Source organism: Acanthisitta chloris, unplaced genomic scaffold (assembly GCF_000695815.1).
Source record: "Acanthisitta chloris isolate BGI_N310 unplaced genomic scaffold, ASM69581v1 scaffold2307, whole genome shotgun sequence".
NCBI classification, from domain to species: domain Eukaryota; kingdom Metazoa; phylum Chordata; class Aves; order Passeriformes; family Acanthisittidae; genus Acanthisitta; species Acanthisitta chloris.
Window position 1 is genome coordinate 23843 of NW_008680798.1, and position 19255 is coordinate 43097.

Consider the following 19255-nt stretch of genomic DNA (forward strand, 5'->3'; position numbering starts at 1 on the left):
ACCACTGGGTGGTCATATATGGGTGTTAGGGAGGAGGATGGAGATATTCTCTGCTCTGGCTGTAACAGTTGATCACTGTGCTTAAAGTAAAGCTAACTACAGTGGATGGAAAGAATTATTAGAGTGAAAGTTATCAAGAAAGAGTTATCAAGACTGCCTGTGTTGGTGGTCAAGATGGTCACTTGAAAATCTTTTTTTCCAATGCTTCTGATGTGGATGGTGTGTGCAATTACTGTATATAGAGCAGGAGCATGGAGCAGTCCCTGGGGAGTCCCTGGGGAGTTCCTTGTGGATGACAGTGTCACTCTCTCTTCGTCTCCCTGGCTCTAAGAGCCACCCAGTGGTACACCACTACATGGTGATGTCCTCTCCAAAAAACCCAAAAGCATGACATTCTCAGAGTTACTAAAGGAGACCAACTATCCATCCCTTCTTTTTGTGTGAACAAAAGCATCCTAAAGCTGATTGAGGCTTTCCTACCATGTAAAGAATGATAATACTCCATTTATGGCCAGAAACACTGTGATGTAACTTAGGCAAGCAGCACTGTCATATTTCCATAATTTCCATGTCATATTTCCATAATTTCCATTTTAATGTTGACTCAGTTATATAGACAGTTTAGGATCTAGAAAAGGGAGAAAAAAAACTTGCTAAGTCATTCGCTGAGGATATCTTGCTTTATTCTTAGTCAACAGAAATTCATGCCCTGGTATCATTTATAAAGAATCACACATTTTAGGAAGAGATTAAAGTCAGGAAGAAAGGGAGAGCAGAGAGAAAACAGGCTCAGTAATTAAAAGCTGTATGGTATTTTGATAAGGTTTGCTGTCTGTGGAGACATGAACCCTCTTTGCCTTATCTGCCACTGCAGAGCCAAATTTCATACATTGGCATCAGGAAAAAGCAATTCTGGATATTTTCTCACATGAAACATTTTGTTTTTCTTTGTCTGTGCCCCCAAAATATTACCAGTGAGTCTCCTGGAGAACAGACTTTGTGACAGCTCAAGGTCATATGTCCCCAACAGCAATTTAAGATTAGATAGTCGCTGGGGAGTAATTATTAATTATCCTAACGAACTTGACTCTTCTACCTGCAAATGCCTGCTTTAATCTATTAATAACTTTCCAGAATTAAAGATATGAAGAAGAAAAACCAAAGAAAACCATAAAATGCAAATGATTTTGGTATATTTTGAGGTTTTGAAGTAATATTTTGGTGCAGCAGCTTTGGAGAGCTGGTGTCTCTAGTTGTTTCCCAAATTCTCTTTATATGTTGCACACTCACTGTAAACAGATCTGAGAGGACTCAATATTCAGCGATTGTCAGCAACCACTAAGACCTTTTTATTACTACACATCTCATTACCCTGGAAACTTTCTGTTAGTTTCTAAAAGATGGATGAAAATAGAATATGCTGAAAATTTTTCATCATCAATTTCTGCAGCAAAGAAATTGTTTATAATAGAAGTATGGCAAAGTGTTCTGCTCTAAATTAAAGAAATTGTCTTTTCAGATCAAATTATGTTTGTAGTCGAGGCAATCTTTCTCCTAATCTGACATAGTTTTCCTTTAATTTTTGTCATTTCAAGCTCTCTAGTCAAAATATGTATGTGTGAAGAGTCTTTAGGCCATGTAGAATGCCATGGGTTTTGGTCCTCAGTTTGAGATTGTTCATCTCAAGGGATGAACAGGGAGGAGGGAAGGGAAGGAGGTTATGTGGCATCAAATGTAAAACATTGTCAGGATAGAGAGGCTTTATTTATCTAGCTAGATACAATATGAAACTGAGACGACCATTTCCCTTCCCTTCCCTTCCCTTCCCTTCCCTTCCCTTCCCTTCCCTTCCCTTCCCTTCCCTTCCCTTCCCTTCCCTTCCCTTCCCTTCCCTTCCCTTCCCTTCCCTTCCCTTCCCTTCCCTTCCCTTCCCTTCCCTTCCCTTCCCTTCCCTTCCCTTCCCTTCCCTTCCCTTCCCTTCCCTTCCCTTCCCTTCCCTTCCCTTCCCTTCCCTTCCCTTCCCTTCCCTTCCCTTCCCTTCCCTTCCCTTCCCTTCCCTTCCCTTCCCTTCCCTTCCCTTCCCTTCCCTTCCCTTCCCTTCCCTTCCCTTCCCTTCCCTTCCCTTCCCTTCCCTTCCCTTCCCTTCCCTTCCCTTCCCTTCCCTTCCCTTCCCTTCCCTTTCCCTTCCCCTTCCCTTCCCCTTCCCTTCCCCTTCCCTTTCCCTTCCCTTTCTCTTCCCTTTCCCTTCCCTTTCCCTTCCCTTTCTCTTCCCTTTCCCTTCCCTCTCCTACTTGCTTTTCCATTCCCAGTGATGTTTCATTATTTTTATGTGTCAAGTATTATGGAAAAACATTTAACATTCCAGAGTCCATCTAATGAAGTTGTCCAGTCTACTGATCATACAGACACCCTAAATGGGATTTAAATAAAATGTGTAATATTTTAGTCATGGCATGGCCCCATCCTGAGTCAGAAAGAGAGGGTGGAGGGTAGAGCCTGAGGTTTTTAAGGTACTTATCTGGGCTTTTGACCTCTGCTACAAAGACCAATGATTAAATTCACCTTCAGAAAACAAAACGAGTATTTTTTTGATTACTTCCATGACATTCCATTCCCCAGTGTTTTGCTTCTATTACACAGCCATCTACTCTTCCATTTTTCAGCTGTTTTTTCAGGACACTTAACAGATCCTTAATTGTGGGACTTGTTAAGAACTTGTTACAAACCAGCTGAGATTTCAATTGTTACTTCCTTGATCTGACTGAAGCAATTTCAGGCACACACACTCACCCATGAAACGAGTGAGCCTGCCAGGTTCAGGAAGATGCCTGACTGCTGTCTCCTTACTCTCACATGTAGGTTCTCTATAACATCTTCATCGCCTTCACCCAGATGCACAGGTATGAAGAAATCGAATCCATCGATGTCTTTGCTGGCTTTGCTCGTTTCTTCGTGGTGGGGCTTGGTGGAGTGTTTTTTGGCATCGTCTTTGGATTTGTTTCAGCATTGATGACTCGATTCACTCACAACGTCTCTGCTATTGAACCCCTGCTGGTCTTCATGTTCAGCTACCTGTCCTACTTGTCTGCTGAAAGCCTTTACATCTCTGGCATTTTGGCGTGAGTATTGCTGGATGGGTTTGGAGATGAGGTCTTGAAAGGAGTAGCATTGTTTTGTGCAGGTGGTTTGCTCAAGGTTGGTGCAACACAGGCATTCAGTCTCTGGCTTGGAGACTGCAGTGGAATGCTGCTAAGAGATCAGAGATCTAGAGATGCAGTGGCAACCAGGAAAAGCAAACCCACAGTCAGTGTAGGCACACGTGCTGCTGAAGAGTGTTAGACAAAGTACTGTAAGTTGTGGGTGAAGTATCCAGTGCTGCCACCATCTGTCTGCTACTTCTGATAAGATCAGCAGAAGGAGAATGATTGGATCAGTTTCTCTGTATTTATTTCTAAGCAGCATCACCATCAGATTACAAGTGAGGCAAAAAGCAATGAGTGTGGAACACATCATAAAGAACATCTGAGTTTTTGCTTTTGTGTACAGCTGTGAACTTCAGCTCTAACACAATTTACTGGATTTACATTACATTTGAACAGCATCACTGGGGTTGAAACTGGGCAAAACCAGACAACTGAGAGCATAAAGTACACATGCATATGTACATTCTTGTGTATGAATACTTACAGTCATATTTTGACATGGTCAGGATAACTTGATACTATACATAGGAGTGGAAGTAAAAGACTTTAGGAGAAAACTTCAGGCAGGTGACTTTCAAGGCTACCACACCAAACAGCCTCTCAGAAGGGTAAAGCACAAAGAAATGGGAACCTGGTGGTGTTAAATACTCCAGTTGGTGCTGTTGGCTGCTGCAGGCTCAGTGCCCAGCTGGTGGGTGTCAGTAGCCTTGCGTGGCCTGTGCTGCCTCTGAGCTTTCATGACAGGTCTTGGAGGACCTGGTATTCCAGAAAGGACTTCCCTGTATTGAGGACAAACCTGTTTAAACCTAACAAATACAAGCACATTGCTGTTGATGTCTGGGCAGGTGCATTTACTCATCTTCCCTTGTGAAATCCTGAGTCCACGGAATCCTAAAATCACAGAATGGTTTGGGTTGGAAGGGACATCTAGTCCAACCTCCCTGCAATGAGCAGGGATATCTCTGGCTAGGTCAGGTGCTCAGAGCCCCATCCAAACTGACCTTGAATATTTCCAGGGATGGGACATCTGCCACCATTCTGGGCAACCTGTTCCAATGTTTCACCACCTTCACTGTAAAAAAAGTTCTTCCTTCTGTCTAGTCTGAATCTACCCAAATCTTTTAGTTTAAAACCATTACCCCTTCTCCTACTGCAATAGATGCTACTAAAGTTTGTCCCCATCCTTCTTATAGGCCTCCATTAAATACTGAAAGGTTGATAAAAGGTCTTCCTGGAGCCTTCTCTTCTCCAGGCTGAACAACCCCAGTTCATCTTCAGAGCAGAATTGGCTTTGTAAAAACAACCTTTGCAGCATGGCCCTGGAAAACAATATTTGAATATTTAAACATACTAAATAAGTTGTTAGACCAGATATAGGTTATTCTGAGCAATGAGTCTTGTACTGTGTTTTGCATATCCAACACCTTTGCTCAGATTGAGGTGACTGGGAACTTTAGTTGAGCAGGATTAGACCTACCATGTAGTAAGTGCTAATACCATATAGACCCTTTCCTACCTGTACTTCCCAAAATACTGCTTCCCAGCCTATTCCTTCCCCTAGATCACATAGCTCTTTATTCCTTTTGCTTTTTATTTTCATGAGAGTTCTGAAATTATGAGCAATAAAAGAAAGTTAATATAATTGGGATTTATTATTCTTACTGCTTCATTAGGGAAATTATTGCTTGTTTTAGAGATAGGAACTTATTGTCACCCTTCTGAATTATTGAGGATTCATTCATTTTTCACTTGGATTGTGAAAGTCTATTATGCATGTGTATCTGAAAGTCAACAGTATTAAACATTAATGCCTAATGGCCTTGTCTTGGAGTGTCCTTGAACATGCTAAATGACTCTGCTCCACCAGAATACCCTTGAGATTTCTTCAGTGGAAATAAATGAGCAGAAACTAGATGAATGTTATTTAATAGACAGTCAGCATTCTCTGAATTCACAAGTTTGGAAAAATATCATCACAAGAAGCCCCCAAAGACTACAATCATATCAGTAGAAACTAGAGAGATGATGGAATATGTTACTAGCATAGCACTCAGTCTATTTATTACCTATGAATATGGAAAATTAAGTGGGGAAGAGGGAATCCCCTTCAGTAGGGATGCTCAAAGGCTGCTGCTCTGGGTGATTGTCACAAACATCTCTTCTGGGTGGCTGCAGATACCCCTGAACCAGGCTCTAGTCCTCATTAACAGAGAAGTGGAAAAGATTCCTTTGCTTCCTTAGGCATGTTCCCCACACCCCAGGTAACTAACAGGGGAAGGACACCTCTGTAGGATAACTGAATTTCCTCCCACTGTACAGCAATGGGCTGCTGTGGATGGAGAGTCCTGGAGCTTGCCTTGGCACTGTTGATCTGCCAGTCAGCTGTCAGGGAGCTGTCATAGAACTACCACCACGTTTTTTCACCACCACCTCAAAGGAGAAGATCACTAAGAGGCAGGTTTTGTCCCTCTAACTGATCTACCTGTAGGCTGGTACAAAACCAACCTGCCCTTTGTTTGAGACTCAAATATTTGGTGCTTGGTGGATGTGTGTTAGGCATTCGAGATAAAATGGACTTTGAACTGGAGTGTGATAGCCTCATTTCCTTGTCAAGAAGGTTGACTGGTTTGCTTCCTTTATTCAGTATGTAAAACAGATTTTTAAAGCTGAGTGAAGATGCTTTTCTATGTAATGAAATAGCTAATGCCACTGAAGAAATAAAGTGATTTTTGATATTAGGAAGGTCAGAGTTTGGTGATGGAGAGTGCAGCAAATGAAGGTCGAGGTTGTTCTTAACTGAAGAGAAAAAACAGGTTGTGGCTGATCTCTGATGTTTTGCTCAATACAGGATGACAGCATGTGCAGTGACAATGAAAAAATATGTGGAGGAGAATGTTTCCCAGAATTCTTATACCACAATAAAATATTTCATGAAGATGCTGAGCAGCATCAGCGAGACCCTGATTTTTGTGTTCATGGGAGTGTCTACAGTGGGGAAGAACCACGAGTGGAACTGGGCCTTCATCTCCTTCACTCTGCTCTTCTGCCTCATTTGGAGGGCACTGAGTAAGTCAACCTTCTCTTCACCTCTGAAAGAAACCCTTTGCTGCAAAGGTGTTTCAGAAAAGTCTGTGCAGACTGGCACAACTGGTTTAACAACAATTTCACGAGATTTATGTTACTGACAAGTTAATTTCACAAATCTACACATGGAGGAAAAGGGGGCAAAAAGCTCCAAACAAATCTGACTGCAAGTCTCCAAGCACAGGCTTTATGATTAGGTGAAAATGAAATATTTGAAGCAAAATTCAAATCTTACCATGATGATGCTTGTGTAGATGTTTATATCTGAGTTAAGTATATGCCCTTGGGTAAGCAGACCTCATAATGATTTCATTGCACACTGTCATTAACTTACTAATTGGATAATATATATCATCACATTTCTAGTGTTATAACACTATGTGTCCTGTGCCAGGAGTGCTGGAGGCATTGAAAAAGAGTGAATGTGAAAATTAGAACTGATAGATAAATGAACAGGTACTTACAACACTTGTAGGCCAACCACACTATGCCACTGCTCCTTACAAGTCAGCTCTGAAGATTAAAATTACTAGAAAGTAGTCCCTGTATGAAATTACTCCATTTTTATACATTCTTTCCCACTCCTGCCAAAGTCTTCTACTCCCTGATCTGTGAGACTGGGATTCCTCCAGTATGGGTAGGACAGTTCACAGATAATGTCACACGAGCTTTGTGACACAGTTTCTCATCTTCTACTAATGGCCAGGATGGGTTGAAAGTGCTGTTGAAAAGGAAGCAGTAATGAGGCTGGTGGTGTTCTGGAGGTTGTAGCAGTCCTGACACACCTCTCATACAAACTTCTTTTGGGCCTGTTAGCCAGGTCTTTGTCACTATGGAAGCAGAGAGGCAACACCATCTTCTGCCTCACCTACTAGGACTGTTCAGTCAAACATTCTAGCTGACAAAAGAAGAGAAGGAATGACCAACCCTCTAGTGATGTCATCAGTGGTGCCTGCAGGAGTTGCTAATTAGGAAAGGCTTGCAAGTCTTGCAACTTTCTGTGCTCTGTTCACCTCCTGCTTCCCCAGCATCTACAGTCACTGTGTTAGGGATGTGAGAGGGTACACTCCTTGCCTACACTATTTTATAGGGGTCTGTTTTGGGTGGCCTGCCCAGGAGATTATGCCATCTCTTTTTTGACCCTCAATACTATATTCTGCATCAGGTTTAGTTACATCTGCTGCAACGGGAAGCAAACATGTTTACTCCTGGTGAGGTGAGGAATTATGGAGCACATGCTACTCAGCCAATGTTATTTTTTCTTTAAGTTTAGTTAGAAATAGGATTTAATGATGCTTTTGCAATGAAAGGTGTTTTGGGAGTAGTACATGACAGAATGAAAAATAAAATTATGCAGGCAACCTTGTTTCTGACATCTTTAAACTTCTGAGTGCCTGACTTTGTCATCTTAATAACATTATTTTTCAAAGCCAGTAGCTTTTTTTTCAGGACTATTTATAAGTTTAAAGAAAATGAGAAATCCCAATAGTCAATCAAGTGACCTTGAAAGAGGTAGTTGGGGCACTGAAATTTAGGCAGCTACCTGGGCTAAGTTAGTAGGTTAGTTCTGTGGTTCATTTATCATCAAAGGAGGACCCTCTGAAGCATCCCATGGGGCAGAAGTTTACATTGGGCTCCTGCCACCACCTCCTTCAGCCTTCAGCTCCTGTCTATATTCCCTTTACAAGCAGAACTGGTGGCTAATGGCATCCCTTGGGGCCCAGTGCAGAGACCATTTTTTTATTAAAAGACTTCCTTAATGACCTGGAGGATGGAATGAAGTGAACACCAAGCAACTTTGTGGCTGACAGAAAACTGCAGGGAGTAGTCAATATTTTGGATGGCTTCCATTCAAAAGGACCTGGACAGGCTGGAGAAATGGAGGACAGAAAGTTCATGAAGTTCATGAAGAGCACGTGCAAGGACTTACATTTGGGCTGGAATAACTTCATACACCAGTATAGGCTTGGAGTCTAGTAAGCAGCTCTGCAGAAAAGGACCTGGTCTGATAGACAATAAGTCGAATTATGTCCTTGTGACAAAGAAGGTCAAGATTTTGGTACATTAGGGGCACATTTGCAAGTGTGTAGCCAGCTGGTTCAGCAAAATGTTTCTTACCTTCTCTTCAGCACTGGTGGAAATGTGTGCTGTCTTCAGAGTGCTCTCTCCAGTTCTGGGTTCCACAGTATAAGAAGAACATGGAGGTTCTGGATGAAATGCATTCGAGGTCACCAAGCTGGTCAGAGGTTGGAGCACCAGTCTATCTGAGAGTGCTGAGTTTGTGCAACCTGGGGAAGATCTGGCACAGGAGAGAACTTAATACAAGTACCCAGTCAGAGGAGAGAGAGAGCAAGAAAATGGATCCAGACTTCTTAGAGATGCACAGCAATAGGGCAAGAGAGAACAGACACAGGCTGTAACATGGGAAATTCTCATTAAACAGTAGGAACCTGTGACTTAACATGAAGGTGACACAACATGAAGGTAACAGTGGCCCAGACCTCCATTCTTAACGGCATTCGAGACTTGACTGGAGGTTTGAGCAACCTGATTTGATTAACTCTGCTTTGAGTAGGGACTTAGACTACATGAACTCCAAAGGTCCTTCCCAGCCTACATCACTCTGAGCCTAACTTTTGGGACTGGATACGTGTTGGCATCAAACATCTGAGATTAAGGTTTTGTTTCTTAACTCTCAGGTGGTTTATCCCTCAGTCAAAAAGAATGCCAGAGCAGGATTAAGATGATGGTTTGACCCTCAAAACCCATATACATTTCAAGACCTTTTACTTTTAAGCCTGGGCACCCTGAAGGAAGACATCTTACAGAGGAAAAAAAGAAAAAGGAAACCTGTGAAGGTTCAAGTATGTGCATCTGAACCACTCTATTATATAAGAAGACACAAGTTCGACAGTAGACATGATATGATTCTAGTGGGTTAACAGCAAGGAGAAAGTAATTACATATTTTCTTGCTATTAATAGACCAAACACGGCCTTTAAGTTTTTAAAGACTTGTTTTCAGACTCTGTTTTGAAATATCCTTCCAATCAAGACAGAAACAGTGCTCTCCTGATATAAAAACTCTTTTCCTGCCACATGTCTATCCTTCTCTCAGACACCAAGGGGAGTGCTAGAGCTTTCCAGAGGAAGGCCAAAATATTTTCTGCTAAATTTTTTGTGTTAAAATGATTACATCATTTTCTCTGAAGCTTGAATAAAGTAAAGAGAATTGGCCTAAGGGTGATAGCTCACATACGAAGTTTCAGTCTGAGCAGCTGATGTCTAGCATAGTTATAAGTAGCCAAAAAGGTCTTGCATAAAGTCATATCCAACAATCTACATAACAATATACTGCTACTGGCTTTGCCTCTAATAATCTGAGTTTATCAGTGACAGCTGTGTAGAACAACACCAGCATTTGCATCAGTAATTTAACAGTTTCCACACAAATCTTGGGATATTTTCTTACGGAAGATGAAGAAGATTAAATCAAGCAAATTGCTAAAAGTCCTCTAGAAAGAAAAGCTTACACAGCCACAGACTATCTTATTAATGTTAACTTTTATTAAAATCAAAATGAAATTTGAGAAATAAACAGAGAATTACAGACACAATAAGCCAGAGGATTAAAAATTAAAATGCTATTACTCTTTGCCTTTCAGTGAACCTGTCCAAAGGACTTGTTGGTAAAGAACTGTTCAAACACTTTGGGCAGATACTGTGCAGAAAGTGGGAAACATTGCAAGGAAAAACTCTCATTCAGTGGTTTTTCTTGTCTCCAAAACACTATGAAGAAAACTATGCAACATAAATATAGCAAGTAAATATTTTACACTAATCTCACTTCTAAACTGTTTAAATGAATTTCAATCCTGAAGTCGTAAGGAGCCATAATCTTTTATAGGAGATAGGAGATAGGAGATATGGGCAGTGTGCACTAGCAGCCCAGAAAGTCAATCAGTCCTGGGCTGCATCCACAGGAGTGTGGGCAGCAGGTCAAAAGAGGTGATTCTTCTCCTTTACTCTGCTCTCCTGAGACCCACCTGGAATACTGCACACAGTTCTGGTGTACTCAGCATAAAGAAGGACATGGAACTGTTGGAGCAAGTCCAGAGGAGGCCACAAAGTTGCTAACAGGACTGGAGCATCTCCCCTGTGAGGACAGGCTGAGGGAGTTGGGGCTGTTCAGCCTGGAGAAGAGAAGGTTGTGTGGAGACCTCAGAGCAACTTTTCAGTCTCTGAAGGGGCTACAAGGAGCCAGAGAGGGACTCTGTGTTAGGAACTGCAGTGACAGGACAAGGGGTAATGGGTTCAAACTGAAGGAGGGAAAGTCTAGGTTAGGCATTAGGAAAAAGTTTTTCCCTGTGAGGGTGGTGAGACACTGTCCCAGGTTGCCCAGGGAGGCTGTGGCTGCCCCAACCCTGGCAGTGTTCAAGGCCAGGCTGGATGAAGCCTTGAGCAACCTAATCCAAAACTGAAGAAAACACCCTTTCAACATCCATGACATTGTTTTGCTTTAAATATTTTCCTTTTTTCCTTGATTAATAATAGCTGTGAGATTTTTTTTCCCTTCCTAGGTGTATTTGCTCTCTTCTACGTCAGTAACAAGTTCCGAACATATCCCTTCACCTTCAAAGACCAACTCATTATTTCCTACAGTGGCCTTCGAGGACACAGCAGCTTTTCTCTTGCATTCTTGCTTCCAGTGAATCTCTTCCCCAGAAAAAACTTGTTCATCACTGCGACCCTTGTAGTGATATATTTCACTGTGTTCATCCAAGTAAGTGTATTTTTTAATGGATTGCTTCCATGCAATAGAGGTGACTAAAAGCTTCGTTGTGGAAATTGCATTGAATTTGCTCTCAGACTAGGACAAGCTACTGCATTTTATGGCTTGATTTAGCACTGCACTGTGTAATTACCCTTTCAGGGCTTTTTAGGTATTATTAAATAACTTTTACAGAAAGTCTGTATTGAAAATATTTGTCTTTTAAAATATTCAAGGGAAAGGGCACTTTGTGTCCAAAATTGCTTATGTTCACTCCACATTCAAGTCCTGATGCTTCCAAATTAAGAAGTGTTTTAAGTTTACACTTCAGCACATAATAATTTGTTACTAGTGATGTATCTCAAACTGAAGGGGAAACAATATGTCTGTTCTGTGAAGGATTTTGAGTTTGATAGTTTTATCTTCATTCATCTTGGAGACCAAATAAGAATATTTGAAATCCTTTGTAAAAGAACAGGAAAGAAAAAAGAAAGTGAAAAATTCATATTTGTAAGAATTGGTGCCTACTTTAGATATTTGAGTTATTCCACCTGGCTTACGGAGCTGTACATGGAAGAGCTGAATCTTCCACCAGAATGTGTCATAAAAAAACCCATTTTGTTTCTATTTCCCTTTTAAAAATGCTATTTAAATGCATTTTAAAATTCTATTTAAATGCTATTAAAATGTGGCAGTGCAGTAAAAACTTAGGAACAACTGAAAACTGTTTCTAAGTAAGAAAACCCCCAAAATATTGAATTCTGAAAATGCTGAAGCAGAAGGTTCCAAGATTGCAAGACCTCACAGAGATAATATTTTCTTTCAAATGAGCTGTTTTGAAGGAGGCTGGCAATGAGTCTGTTACTTTACATGGTTAGAACATGCCATTAAGTTCAATCTTGCTTGAAAAAATCCCCACCTGATGTACAATTTTTTATGTTTTTAATGTTTAATCCTCTTCTGTGCCTCTCCATACAAGTAATAAAAGACTTGTGTGTCTAAGACACCTTTCCTAACTGATCCAAATTAAATCTTTTTGCTTTCTTTCTGTGTTTTTTTCCCCCTAAAATATAATAAACGATTCAACTCATTGTTCCAAACATAGGGAATCACAATTGGACCATTGCTCAGATATCTGGATGTTAAAAAGACCATCAAAAAGGAATCTATCAATGAAGAAATTCACGTGCGAGTAAGTTTTTTATCTCAGGAGCTGGTAACCCAAAACAAAGAGGAAATGTGTTCCAAAAGTGCTGGACAGAGGGAGGCACTTGGAAGCACTGGCATTCAGTGGATATGGACACACAATGTTTTTAAGAATATGGGGAGGAAACCCTAGGCATAATTTTCTAAAATGTACTATCTATGGAGGAAACCCAAGGCATAATTTTCTAAAATGTACTATCTCATTTATACTCATAGTGACTATCACATTATAATATCATCCCACAAGTGTCATGGTGTATCAAGGTCTTTACTTCTTGGTACTTGTGACCATGGGAGAACAGAAACATACAGGTAATATTTACAAAATGCACTCCCTATCCTTCCTAGCTAGATTTGTCAGATAGATTTGTTGTCATCTCTTGACTGGTTCCAGACACACTGACACCTTAAAAGTCTTTCATCAAGTTGCATTGAACCGAAATGAGTTGAGGCATTGGACTGTAAATTTAGTTTCAAGTTATTCTGAGTCATGATCTTTTCCCCTCTCAAACGTTCACTTCAGTTCTCAAATTGCCATTGTATAAAAGAACAGAAAGCTGCTCAAACTGATTTAACAACACTATAGAAAAAGTATGTCCATTCTTTCATTTTCACAATACATTTGAAATGAACAGAAACACTGCCTTAAAATGAAGCACATGCAGAGACATTAGCAAAATTAGAGCATCTCAACTGATTTGAATTTGAAGTGAATTTAATTCTTACTTTTTCAGCCTTAACACTTAACCTTAAAAAGAATTTACATTTAAAAGCACCACTTATAACAGTATGTCTGTAAGAATTGGCCTTTTTCTGTTTGTTTCTATAAGGCTAGAAGCACACAAAAATTGACTGAAAATCATCAGAATTAGCAGTGATAAATCTTACCATTCTCCTGACAATTTGCAAACTCCTCAGAGGACTTGGCAGTCAGGTTAAGGTGTCAGGTACCTGACCCTGTGCCTCTCTCAGGGAAGTCACACAGGCAGAAGGAAAACCTGGTTGACAGAACCAAGAATTTGGTTTTTAGGCTCAGTAAGCAAAAAGGACCAGGTGACTTGTTGCCTCCATCAAAAAATTGTCACTGCAGCCAAGCATAGGAGCTGCCACAACAGGATCTTTGCCTTGATTTTTAGAGAAATGTAATGTAGATGCTTTCAGACTTAACTCACATGCTCCAATTATAAAAAAAAAAAAAAGTAGTAAAAAAAAAATCTCAAAATCCTTCCCACAAGTGCATATTTGTGGTAACATTATTTTCTCATAATGGCCACTTAATATTTTCCCATGCTTTTTTCTTTAGCTGATGGATCACTTGAAGGCTGGTATTGAAGACATATGTGGACATTGGAGTCATTATCAGCTGAGAGATAAGTAAGTTACTCTTACTACAGCCTAATAGAATAAAATAACCTGTCATGTAAAATACAAAAGGAAAATAGAATAGGAAATCAAAATGCTGGGGACATGTGCAATATCTCCTTTTAAAGAGTGAACTCCTGAGTAACCATGACCTCTTGGGAGTGCACTTCTCATATATTGCCTGCAAAAACAAGCAAAAAATAAGCTTTCTGAAAGAAAAACATAGCATGGGACTTTGTGCTGCAGCCATCAGCCTGTGCACATAGCTTTGGTATAAATCTTAGGGACCTGGCAATGCTCCTTTAGGTCTGGATTTGGAACAGAAGCTACATAAGGTGTGAGTGCTTCACTGACTTTTGCTGTAATCCTCCACAGCAAATATGATCCCTCCTGGTGAGTACAGATTCAGTAATAATTACTCACCTGTCCTTGCAGGTCTTTGCATTCAGTAATATTTAAAATATGAGTACTGAAGGGAATAACAGAATTTAAATATCCAGTAGCATAAGCAGATACTCTCAAGTTAGTCCTCACTCAGAAATGCAGAACATGCAGTGTCTCTTCTATAAGCAGGATGAAGTGTTTTTGTGAAGATTTGTGGCTCTTCCAAGCACTGCCCAGAGGAGATGGATATGCTGTTCCCTTTACCTTTTCCCCAAGGGACCTCTGTGATCATGTTAGTTACACAACAGCATGTGAAGGGAAGAGAGGGAAAGACTAATCTTTCTTTCTCACAGATCTTTATTATGATGCTGTGAGCTAGAAGGTATCCCTAGTTATCCTAGCTATGTCTAGGCTTCTGTGCTGGAAGTTGCTGTCTCACTGGTGAGCACTGGACTCCAGTAATCCAGCCAGGGGGGTCTGCTGGGACTTATGGCAACTCCTTTCATGCCTGAGTTTCTTCCTATGGAAAGGGAGAAGAAGGTTGCTGGTTTGCATCCAGTTCTTGCCCCAATGAGGAGTAATGATGTGATATCCTAGGGCATATCCAGAAACTAAAACACCTTCTTGGCTCTGACAGCAGAGAGATGGTTTTAGGACATCCATCAGCTGGCACAACACCACTGTCTGTGCAGTCAGTAAACTAAATAAATCCCTGTTGGAGCTGTAATTCCATTGAAATAGCTGCATTTACACATATCTGTGAGTAAATGCTATCCCTTTATCTCACATCTACTGGATAGCTCTGAACATAGAATTTTTCCCAAACTAGTCATAAATGTAGTGTTTTGGTTCAAGGGAGAGATTAAAAAAACCCCACACTGTGTCTGAAGACATCTAACATAAGAAGATTGTATCAAAAGGTATTCCCTAAACTTTTCTACATAACTTTAAAGATGTATATCGGAATTAAACACCTACATCATGACAATCCAGGAGGTTTTCAGTTACTGAGAAAAACATAAAGAGCTCTAATCCCAGTGGAAACATTTGTGTACCTACCTCTGCTAATCATGAATAAAAAACCCAGCCTTTGTTAAGGAAAAAAAAAAAGATACAAATTTTGTAGTGCTTTTCCTAGCATTGTGGAGCACATTAGCTTGAGTGGGAAAGTGTTCCTTTGAAAGAAACAGAACTGTTGCTCTGGTAAACCTCTGCCTGAAAGCACATACCTGTTCGAGGCACATGCACACATTCACATTCAAATTATGCCACACATTAGTGATATTTTACAATCTGCAGCATGTGAGCACACAGTATTTTGGGGCCCATTCAATTACTCTGTTATGCAGAACACAAAGAACTGTATTTTCTCTGCTCTAATTGTCAGGATTCAAAATTATCAGCAGCATAATGAGCCCAAACTACTGTAACTGTTGGGCCATTTAGAGCCTCATTGGTGGCTGGTTGAATAGGCCAGGATTACTGTAAGAGCAGCTGCTGCTGTTATGCCCTACTAGAATACAACATTTGTACAAAAGCATGGAGACTGGCCATATTCTTTTCTGACAAATGTGGTGGTGTTATATACAAACACACAGCACAGCCCTTTTTTTTGCTCTGATTGCAGCTTGTTTCTCTCTTTTGTCTGCTGAGCTTTGCAATCTCTGGGGACCAGTAGACTATGCCAAATACCCCCCAAAGGTCTCTGCTCACTAGGCCTTCAGGAGTCCACAGGTGCCTCTAATTTGGATTCAGTTTCCAGCACTAAATTATATATGTGTGCATTTGAATGAAAATCAGCTTGTACTACTGAAGACTAAACACATTTTCCTTTTTTTTTTTTTCCCACTTTGATTTTGGTATCTCTTTTGCAGATTTAAGAAGTTTGACAATAAGTATTTGAAGAAAATTTTAATTCGGGATCATCAGCCCAAATCTAGCCTTGTGTCCTTGTACAAAAAGATGGAGATAAAACTGGCCATTGAGATGGCTGAGAGTGGCATGAAAATTTCCACATCATCCAATACATCTTTACAGTAAGTACTGACCTCCTGATCCTTTGCAGAGCAGAGAGTGGAAGGAAGGGGACAAAAAATGAGGAAATATCCAAAGGCTTATATGACTTCAGTAAAAATGTAAGACAATAAAAAAGGGACAGTTATGAAAAAAATGAAGCTGCAATTTGGTGCCTGTTGTATTTGCACTTTGGCTCTTTGTTCAGAGAGTGAAAATTAAAACCAAGGACATATTCTCTGTTTCTCTTCAATGATGGACTGTTTCGAAGAGGAATCATGAGTCAGGTGCAGAAGACACTCTGGTTGCTTAACTCACAGCTCAGGATGGCTGTACTTATCACTTACCTGGCCAGTGGATTTTGCTCATCACTTCTAGGTGCTGAGAGAAGTGCAGGATGTCTTAGAGCACAGGTCCTGATTCCATTAGCCCAATAGCAAATTTTCCTGAAAGCAGATTTCTTTGTAACATTTGCAATTTTTGCAACCTCAGTTTTCAGTCCCTCAAGCTGTCTTGACATAGTTTGGTATTTCCATAGCAAATGTGTCCACTTAAACATGGGGAGAAGCCCTGTCAAGAAGGACTTGAGGGTAGTTGTGGATGAAAAGTTGGACATCAGCAGGCAAAGTGTGTTTGCAGCTCAGAAAGACAACCATATCCTGCATCAAAAGCAGCATGACCAGTAGGTGAAGGGAGGTGATTTTTGCCCTCTATTCTTCCCTTCTGAGACCCCACCTAGAGTTCTGTGTCCAGTTCTGAGGTCCTTGGAACAGGAAAGACATGGACCTGTTGGAGCAGGTCCAGAGGAGGATCACAAAGATGATCAGAAGGCTGAAGTACTTCTCCTGTGAGGAAATCTTAAGAGAGTTGAGGCTGTTCAGCCTGGAGAAGAGAAGACTCCAGGAGACCTGACTGCAACCTGTCAATACTTACAAGAAAGATGGGACAGACTTTTTAGCAGGCTCTGTAGCACCAGCACTAGGACTATTGGTTTTAAACTAAATGAGAGTAGATTCAGACTAGCTACAAGGAAGAACTTTTTTACCCTGAGGGTAGTGAAACACTGGAAGAAGTTGGCTGGAAAGGTGGCAGATGTCCATCCCTGGAAACATTCAAGGTTGGGTGTGATAGGGCTCTGAGCAACCTGAGCAAGTTGAAGATGTTCCTGCTCATTGCAGTGAGTTTGGAACTAAATGCAAACCATTCTAAGATTCTATGAAACAGTAATGCAAATCAGCATCAGACAGACCAGAGGAAAAAACTGGTGGGATCTCCAGAGCTGTCACTGAGGGAATCACCCTCTAGGAGAGAAGTCTGTAAAATCTTCACTCCTGCATACTACAGCTGACATGGATGTATTTATCCTCACCTTGCTACACATTGTCCAGAGCATGGTTATTGCTCAAGGCACTTTCCTCCACAAACTCTTTCCTGGGCTCCCACTGACCACTGTTGCTGCTGTTGCCTGCTCTTGCCTGCTGCATCCTTGAACCCCTCTCCATTTTGCAGCAGCCTCTGGCAGGGCCCAGCATATTTCCTTTTTTGAATGAGCATCTCTAGCCATACCAGAAAGTCCAAATACCAACAGGATTTTAAATTAAAATATCTCTTGAAACTTTAGCTTAATCACGTCAAGATTCAACTGCTTTCTTGAAACTGATGTCAGCATGCAGTGTAAGACCCAGTCCTTTTATCTCTAAATCATTCTCTGCTGAACAGATGATGTTAAAAAAGACTGCTTGTCTGTCAGGCTCCTTTCTGTCTGCTGTATAACCTTAACTGTTCTGAGCCAAGAGAAAATGTGCAAGGTTGTTAGACAATCTATGGCAATCAAACAACATCTCTCTTCTTTTCCTGAGGGAGAGAAAACAAGCAGAAAATAGGAATAATTGCTCCAGCATAGTTCAAAAATTCTCTCCTGAGATGAAAATATAGATTGAAAAATATTCTATAATAAACAGCTGATATGATGGACTAATTTTTGCCAGCTCTACGCCAGCTATAATTGAATTTTGCTATTCATCATCCTCTGATGCACAGGTTCTCCTGCTGAGGCAGCCTTCTCAAAAATGAAGCATCAACTTCAAAAAAAAGGCCTGTGGCTCAAAAACATTCTTATTCTTGCAGACTGTGAGAGTATTCTAGGAAAAGACATGTTTACTCAACTCTGGTCATTGATAGGTGTCTGCTGTCAAGCAGTGGAGGAGAGAGAATAGTGAGATAGTTGTTGGATCTTTGGTCTGAACCAATGCAGCAATTCTTGTCTCCATTCCCCTGGGCAAATAAGTGAACCTGTTCTAAAGTATTTATAAATTGTCTGATTGTTACCATTGAGTTAGCTTGTAGCTAAAGTCCCTGTCTTCAGTGAGGATGCAAAAATCTGGCCATGAACAAGAGGAGATTGGAAATAAAAATGCAATATATGGCATATAAAGCATTATTAGCAGTGCCAGAGTAGTGAGAAAACTCTCACACTTCTGATCAGTTTTATGCTCACTAGGGGAATTGCTTTATATGAATCAAGGCAGATCTCTATCACTATGAATTAGCAAAATTGTATTGATGCTGGTGTGATTCCTGCAGGTGGAGTGGGTGTCCAACATGCAATAAGAATTTCCAGTGTGAACTGAAAACATTTGCCCATGGATTGTGCAACAAAGAATCCACATTTGAATGAAAATAGAGTATGATGTTTTGGAGAATATAAGCTTAAAAATAAGGATAGAAATAGTGAAAGCAGAGTTAAGCAGATAATATCTAAATGGTGGTTTTATGGCTGGTTTTTGGAGGAAATATGCCTGTTAGAGAGTGTTGTGGTTTAACCCCAGCAGCCACCAAACATCATGCAGCCACTTGCTCACTCCCCCACCAGCAGGATGGGGGAGAGAGTCAGAAGGGTAAAAGCTAGAAAAACTCATGGGCTGAGATAAAGACAGTTTAATAGAAAAAGCAAAAGCCACACACAGAAGCCAAGCAAAACAAGAAATTAATTCACTGCTTCCCACAGCAGGAGGTGTTCAGCATCTCCAGGAGAGCAGGGACCAGCACATGTAATGGTTCCTTGGGAAGACAAACACATCACTCCAATTGTCCCCCTTCCTCCTTCTTCCTCCCACTTTATATTCTGAGCATGATATCATATGGATGGAATATCCCTTTGGTCAGGTTGGGTCACCTGTCCCAGCTGTGTCTCTTCCCAATCTCCCATGTAGCCCCAACTTCCTTGCCAGTGT

The 19255-nt window shown here is 40.8% G+C and overlaps 1 protein-coding gene across 1 annotated transcript in view; it reads left to right on the forward strand.

The window, feature by feature from the left end:
* SLC9A4 (solute carrier family 9, subfamily A (NHE4, cation proton antiporter 4), member 4) overlaps nt 1-19255 on the forward strand; it is a 35679-nt gene that overhangs the window by 5842 nt on the left and 10582 nt on the right. The window contains exons 3-7 of the mRNA XM_009077826.1: nt 2860-3119; nt 6052-6269; nt 10867-11069; nt 12163-12249; nt 13567-13637. Of these exons, the coding sequence (XP_009076074.1) occupies nt 2860-3119; nt 6052-6269; nt 10867-11069; nt 12163-12249; nt 13567-13637 (839 nt within the window). The remainder of the gene's footprint in view (nt 1-2859; nt 3120-6051; nt 6270-10866; nt 11070-12162; nt 12250-13566; nt 13638-19255) is intronic.